The sequence below is a fragment of the Cyprinus carpio genome, chromosome B5 (assembly GCF_018340385.1).
Source record: "Cyprinus carpio isolate SPL01 chromosome B5, ASM1834038v1, whole genome shotgun sequence".
Classification (NCBI taxonomy): Eukaryota; Metazoa; Chordata; class Actinopteri; order Cypriniformes; family Cyprinidae; genus Cyprinus; species Cyprinus carpio.
The window spans coordinates 30,941,199-30,949,342 of NC_056601.1; the positions used below are offsets into that span (position 1 = coordinate 30,941,199).

General features: G+C 33.9%; 1 protein-coding gene across 1 annotated transcript in view; it reads right to left on the bottom strand.

Annotated features, from left to right (window-relative positions):
* Positions 1–7,672, bottom strand: part of scarf2 (scavenger receptor class F, member 2) — a 28,151-nt gene extending 20,479 nt beyond the window's left edge. The window contains exons 1-4 of the mRNA XM_042723119.1: positions 7,105–7,672; positions 2,766–2,824; positions 2,592–2,693; positions 689–1,208 (exon numbers count right to left, since the gene is read on the bottom strand). Coding sequence (XP_042579053.1) covers positions 689–1,208; positions 2,592–2,693; positions 2,766–2,824; positions 7,105–7,259 — 836 coding nt within the window. The 5' untranslated portion in view covers positions 7,260–7,672. The remainder of the gene's footprint in view (positions 1–688; positions 1,209–2,591; positions 2,694–2,765; positions 2,825–7,104) is intronic.
* Between the last annotated feature and the right edge of the window lie 472 nt (positions 7,673–8,144).

An 8,144-nucleotide genomic window follows, 5' to 3' on the forward strand; every position in this document is an offset into this window, starting at 1 on the left:
TACCTTTTTTTTTTCAATGATGTTAACAAAAAAAAAAAACAAAAAACAAAAAAATTATATTCATAAAACAAAAATATAAAGCTCCAAACACTAATATTCTGTAGACATTTTTTAAAACTGTTTTTAAAAAAGTAATATTGTGAAATACGCTGATTTGATGCTTTTATTATTGGTGCTTAATTATGAATAATTGTTCTTCATATTATCAATATTGAGTGTTTGCTGCATTTTGTGGTAACTAATATATTCAGGATTTTTTGATGAATGATGAGAAGAAAAAAAAAAAAAATTATCATAAATATAAATAAAAAAGAAATCTTTTGTAATATTATAAATGTCTGTACCATGATTTTTGATCAATTTAATGCAACCTTGCTAAAAAAAAAAAAAATGTACCCTTTATTATTTTATTAAATCACAATTTCCCCAAAATATTAATCACCAAAACCTTTTTTATACAGCATTAAACTATCACAATTTCCCCAAAATATTAAGCAGCAAAACTTTTTTTTTCCAGTATTAAGATTTAATAATACAGAATGTTTATTGTAGAGTAAATCAGCATATTAGAATAATTAAAAAATGAAATAATTTAAAATAAATAAAATTTTACTGTATTTTTGGTGAAATAAATGCAGCCACAGTAAGCATAAGAGACTTCTTGTACTCTACATCATTTTTTCCTCACTTGTTTTTGCAATTCTGTCCATAGAATCCTGCTGGACACGGCTCCCGGCACAGTTTTCCTCTGTATCCGGGTTTACAGGTACACGATCCATCCACAGGGTTACACTTCCCATTCGCGCACTGACAGTGCCGCTCACAACGCTGACCCCAAAACCTCTCCCTGCACTGACATCGGCCCGAAAACTGCTCACAAGGCGAGTTGTTACATGAGCACTGAGCACCACAGTTCCGGCCGAACCAGCCGGGGTTGCAGATGCACTGGCCCGTGTTCTGATTGCACACTGAGTTGATGCTGCAGTAGCAGTTGTTGTTGCACTGTGGCCCCCAGTACCCGGCATGGCAGGTGCATTTGCCCGTCTCCTGGTCACATTTCCCTTTCTGACAGTTGCAGGGCTTCTCGCAGTTCTCACCCCAGCGGTTTGGGTAGCAAGTGCACTTCCCGGTCACGTCGTCACATTTACCGTTAGGGTGACACGTGCACATGCCCTTGCAGTCTGGACCCCAGTACTGAGCGGGACACTCTAGAGGAGTCAGAAAAAGCACAATGTCAAAGGAAAAGAAACATATTTACTGTGCAACTGGGAAGCTGAAAGAATTTTTTCAGCTTGTTGTAAAAGTATATTAGACAATATTTTGTGTTGATTTTAAAACTCAGATTGCATATAAAATATACCTTTCACAAATTTATTATATGTATATATTGTATATATTGTATATATTTTTAAAAAAAATTGTATATACTGTACACTATCATTCACTACCAGTCTGGGGATAAAAAAAAAGTCTCTTATGCTCACCAAGGTGCATTTATTTGCTCAAAATACAGTAAAAACAGTAATATTTACATACTATTATGCTTATATTGTATATACAATACCATACACAAACTACCATTCACTATTTTTTTTATTTAAAATTAAATAAATAAAAAAAAAATAAATAAATAAAAAATCTCTTATGCTCACTAAGGTCTTCTGTCTTATATTTTCAAAATGTAATTTATTCCTATGAGGCAAAGCTGAATACTCCAGTCTTCAGTGTCACATGATCCTTCGTAAATCATTGTAATATGCTGATTTGGCAGTCAAGAAACATTTCCTATTATTATTGTTGACATTAAAAACAGTTTCTGCTGCTTAATATTTTTGTGGAAATTGAAATAGATTTTTTTTTTTCAGGATACTTTGATGAATAGAAAGTTCAAAAGAACAGCATTTATTTGAAATGGAAAAAAAAATCTTTACTGTCACTTTATATTAATTCAATGCATCCTTGCTAAATAAATTACTAATTTCATAAAAAAAAGGCTACTTACCCCAAACTTTTGAATTGAACTGAGGAGTGAAGATAAATAAATATTATTGATCAATATTAATTTTTCCTATTTTTCCTATTAGTTTCATCATTGGAATTGAAAAGTCAATTCAGAGGTGAAAGAACTTTATGAAAATTACGAGCGATTATAATATTTCTTCTTTAGAATAAGAGACATGTTCAAATAGAGTCAAATGGCTCAATCTTGAAGTCATGTTGTCTTTAAAGTCTGCTGAAATTGTTAACAGTGCTGTTCATTTTTCACACAGTTTTCTTACAATTAACAAGTACAAGCCTTCACAAGAAGAATTTGGAGTGGAACACTGAAAGATTTGACTATTTTTATAAATAGCCTTTAGTTTTGATCATAGCTTAGCAACTTTATGATTAGCTAATTTGGGACATTTTTTTCAAGAGCAACTTGAAAAAAAAAATTGGATAAAGTATCATTGTTATTGTAAATTTTGAGTGCACATCTTTGTAAATTGTAGCTATATTAGCATATAAATGACCTCAAAACTTAGTGACATGGAGTAAAAAGCAAAAAAGATTTTTTTTTTTAACAATTAAAATTAGCTTGATGAACTCACTTGTGTCACAACTTGCCCCAAAATATCCATGACGACATCGGCATTCGTTTGGTCGGACACACACCTCGTTCTCATTACAAGTGAAGTTACCTTCACAGAGCGCTGAGGGGAGAAGGACATAATCAAGATATAAATCGTGTAAAGTGACACTAACATAAAGGAAATGACACTTACGTGTTAAACACTCTTCGCCTTGCTGCGCCCATCCGCTGCAACACATAAACCCTGGTGACCTGAAGATTATAAGACAAATAAAATTCAAACTATACTCAATCAAAAATACATCAAAAAATAAAAAATCTTTATCACAATAATATGCAAATGCCCTGACCAAAGTTTCATATCAGCATATTTTGCAAATGCCTTGACCAAAGTTTCAACTGTCCATGAGAGATTTAAGCATGTGGCTCTTGAGGAATATTGCAGATGTCTGGATGCCATCTGTAGCTTCTCCTGAGCTTCACAAGCGCAGATGTTTCAGATAGCAAACATATACTGACTCATATCCAGTCACACAAACACAAGCATAAGCATTCATTCCATTCTCCACCCTCTCGACGACAGCAGCCATGCGAACCAGATGATCCCATCAAAAAAATAAATTAGTTACATCATCAAAAAAAAGACCTGACCATAAAAAAAACCCAAATCTACTACAAAAGCAAAACAACTTAACTAGGCCAGTAAGTTAGTCTAATAAACAGTCTGGGCTCCATATAAATAGAAAGCTTTGAAATAGCCTTTCCGAATATTAAATTGAGCTTGTTTAAACATGGTATGTTCTTCTAAATCCAAAATATTAAATGTCTGGATTCGTAAAAAAAACCCCAAAAACTCAAAGCACTCTCAGTCTCATTCACAGTTCTTTATGCACCAATTCTAAATACATATTCTGTGATTAATGACTTAAATTTGATTCACTTTCCTCACATGAAGCTGTCTCACGGCTTCAGAAGAATTGAAATATAGTGCATGAGTCATTATGCATCTCCTTTGTGTTCCACAGAAGAAAGTAAGTCATACGGGTTGGAAAGAGATGAGCGTGAGTAAATGACAGAATTGTAATTTTTTTGCATGAATTACTATTTTAATTCATCACATATGGTCCCGGTGGAATTTTGCATGTGTCTGCGGTGGGTGTTTTATTCAAAGCATCTCACAACAGGCCTGCCGCAGCAACTTGCATGCATTTCTTTGACAGAAAATGATGGGAGGAAGTGGGAGGAATGGGTTCGGGACACAATAAGGACTGGAATTGAACCCATTTCTCCCATATGAGCACCACACACTTATCTTAAGGTTTCAACATGCATGTTTGTAGGTTAATATACTACTGTTCTAAGGTTAAGGTCAGTTTTTTGAAAGAAAATTAATACTTTATTCAGCAAGGAGACATGATCAAAAGTGACAGTAAAGACATTTACAATGTTACGGAAAATTTTATTTTAAAAGTCTATTTGAAATGATGCTGTTGTGAAGTATCATGTGACACTGAAGACTGGAATAATGATGTTAAAAATTCTGCTTTTACATCACATTTATACATTATATTTTAAAATATATTCAAATAGAAAACTGCTATTTGAAATTATAATAATATTTCACAATATTATTGTTTTTACTGTATTTTTGATCAAATAAATGCAGCCTTGGTGAGCCTAAGACACTTTTTTACCAACCCCAAACTTTTGAACTGAGTGTATATCAAGCGATTCAGTGGAAAATATGAGTTAAGTGCAGTTTCATTTAAAGACTCCCTAACATTCCATGTATGAAAAACAAAATTATCTTCCTACTCTTCTTTAAACCTTTCAAATTATCCCCGCTATCTCTACTTTAAGTGGCTTCCCCTTAAAATGTAATACTCTCTAAGTGCTCCTTGGATATAAGACGTATGCCGCCCCTCATATTCCTCCACATGTGACCCCAGAGAAGCCTTGTCCACACTTTGGCTTCCTCTGAAACGTGGGGGCCGCTCTCTGCCTTCAGTCGAAGTTTGTTTAGCCTATGTGTGCGTGTCTTAGCCAGACATGATCTACACCACAGCCCTGACTTCTCTGCTCTGTGTCAAACCCAACATCAACGCGAAGCTAGGACCATTGATGAAAGCTTAAACAACTGGAAATTGAGCATCAGTGAACAGCTGGGGGGCCAAACTTGATTAAGCAACAATAAAGTCCTGTGTGGAAATTCTAAGTTATTTTGTAAAACGAACGTGAACTTCCTGTCAAAGTCTGTGGTGGGTGAGAATCTCTGTTTGTGAGAATACAAACTAGATCGTATCTGGTGGTTTTCATTCTGATCTTAAGTACAGCAATAGCCTTCTGGAGCCAGTAATCGCAAAGTAAACAAACGTTTAAACAACAGAGTAAACCATTCAGTGCTTAACACTGATAGTAGACTTCCTCAAAAATGTCTAGCGAGAAGAAATACAACATAATTTTGAGATTAACACCTAAACATCTAAATCCAGCTGTTTTATATAATATAAAATGCTTTGAATTAAAATCATGCATTTCACAATGTCATTTTGTATGATTATATATATATATATATAATCATATATATACACATATATATTTATATATATATATATATATATATATATATATATATATATACATATATATATATATATATATATATATATATATATATATATATATATATATATATATATATATATATATACCAATTAATTGACGGTTTAGTGATTATTTCCAGGTTCACCATGCTCAACTTGTTAAGTATTACTGTTAATATTGTGTACAATAAATGCTTATTTAATTGCAGAAACTCTTCTACTGTTAGAATACAGTTCAAAAGTTTGGGGTAAGTACTGTGTAAGTGTGTGTGTGAGTTTGTGTTTGTGAGTTTGTGTGTGTGAGTTTGTGTTTTTAACTAATACTTTTATTTGGCAAGAGTGCATTAAATTGATCAAAAGTGACAAAGACATTAATAATGTCGCAAAATATTTATATTTCAAATAAGTGGAGTTCTTTTGAACTTTCCATTCATCAAAGAATCCTGTATGCCAGTTTCCACAAAAATATAAAGCAGCACATGTTTTCACCATTGACAATAATAAGAAATGTTTGTTGAGCAGCAAATCAGTATATTAGAATGATTTCTGAAGGATCACAGGAACAAATTACATTTGTAAAAATATATTAAAACAGATACAGTTATTTTAGATTGTACAAATATTTCACAATATTGCAGTTTTATTTTTTTATTTTTTTTAAATGAGCCCAAATTTCTGAAAGGTAGCCTGTAGTATCAAAAGTATGTACTGTAGGTCACTTCTTTTGCACTATTCTCAGTCCTGGCTCACTTGATGGAAAAGAGCAGCCTTCTACATCCATTCTTAAAGAGATATTTCATCAAAAGAAAAATAAATAAATAAATAATAAAATAATAATAACAATAATAATAATTTACTCATCCTCATATTGTTCTAAACCTGTATGAATTTCCTGGTTCTGTTGAACTTAGAAGAAACAATGTTTGTAACCAAATAGCTTCTGGTAGCCATTGACTTGAAGTCAGTGGCAACTGTTTGGTTATCCACTTTCTTCAAAATATCTTCAACAGACGAAATTTGGAAGAACATGTGGGTGGGGAAATGATGACAACATTTTCATTTGGATGAGAACTATCCCTTTAATAAAATGTAGGTCATAGATACTGTTTGTTGTGGGTAGATGTTGCACCTTTGATGACCTCTGTGTTTAGGTCAGGGAAGAGTTTACAGTCTGTAGCAACTGTACAGGTCAAACTCTGAAATAATGAGCAGAGTATAGCAAACTGAAAGATCATTACAAGATCTTTGATATAGACTGATGCTTGTTTTTCCCCTTTAAACTAATATAAAACATTTGTTTGCACTAATAAATGATAAGGATTTTAATGCTGATTCATTTAATTGTTCTTTTGCACAGACAAATATCTATGCCTAATATCTAAACTATGCCACGACTTCAATGCTTCAGTGCTTGAGTATTTGGTATCGCCTCCTATCCCTCGATGTGTGTCAGACCCAGACGTGAAACAGGATGACTGACACAACTACATTTGTATTTGGAACAACATCACAAACAACGTGTGTACAGTTTTAAAAGTCACTAATGTTTAAAAGTCAATTATTTCTGTACACTTTCATATATATTGTGATTGATTAGTGTTAAAACAAACATATAGTGAAATAACAAACAACCTGTCCTTTAACTTTAAAAACAAAAAAGATATGTCATTTTTAACTTTTACATTTTTAACTCTTAATTTAAATAGGCTACCTCTTTATGTTCATGACTGTTTTCTTGGAGCTCACAGAAATGGGCCTAGTGTTTAATTGTCATTAATTACTGCTGCATTCAATAAACTTTAATTTAATAACATTTGATTTTCAACTTTGCACTTGCTTGATATCATGCATCGGGTCTACCGAATGATCAGAAGACATTATTTTTTTCTTTTATTTCTTCCCCCCCCAGAAGTTATTCATCCGACTTACCCTGGAACTTTGCACACGTTCCTACCCTTTGGATTGAGTTCTTGACTGAAAACAGGGCACAAGCATAGAAGCAAAAGCACCAAAACCGCTAAAGTGCCCTTTAGATCCATGGTAGAAGAAACAGCATCTCTCCATGCGCCTCTTCTGCTCAGCATTCCTTTTCTTTACAATCTCCAGAAGTTCAGACGGGTTATTCTGTATCTTCTAAGTCTTAAAACCGTCGACTTTAATCGTTTGAAAGATATTTTATCCGCGTAAATCGTTTATCCACTCGCTTCCAAGACTCCAAGGGCTGAGGCAGAGACGAAAAAAGAGGAAGAGAGGGCGCACAGAAGTTACAAAACCAAACAGTTATTCCCTCCGTCCAGCCCCAGTTCCTGAGAAGAACTTCTGCTTTTACTATGCGCTCCAAACACTGGTGGATGCAACTGGTGCATTGCTGGAAACTTCTGACACCCTAATATCCACAATTTTCATCTAATATTTCCAAAATGCAGAATTTCAGAGAGGATATGCTGCTTCAGATCATGTCAAGAAGAAAAAGAAAAAAAAGCTCGGCAAACCTTTAAAAGCGAAAATCCTAATAAATAATCCAATCTAATTTTAAAACGGGTAGTTGTTCTCTATTCAGAAGGGAAATTCCTAATTAGTGATCCTATCTCTGGCTCTTGGGAATTCGGTGCGCCTGCTCTCTTTGGCGAGCAGCGGTTTCCCAAATTCAGACCGAAACCACCCGAGCAGCTCCTCATCGAGTGGGTGTGACTATAGTGTATATGCTTACGACTTGGGACCATAGACCCATCCAGCCCCCTTACTGCCCCGTAAACGCGCTGCTAGTCTCGTATCCTCATCAATGCGCACGCGCGCACAAGTTTATCCATGCAATAAACTTTAGTTGTTTAATGTAATATAATAACTACCTATCCATAATTATAACCACTAAAAGAGAAATATTGGAATTGTAAAAGTAAATAAACGAATAGAAGTAAACATAAATAAATAAAGCCTAGTCTTTTAGTTAACCACCTAAAACGTCCCAA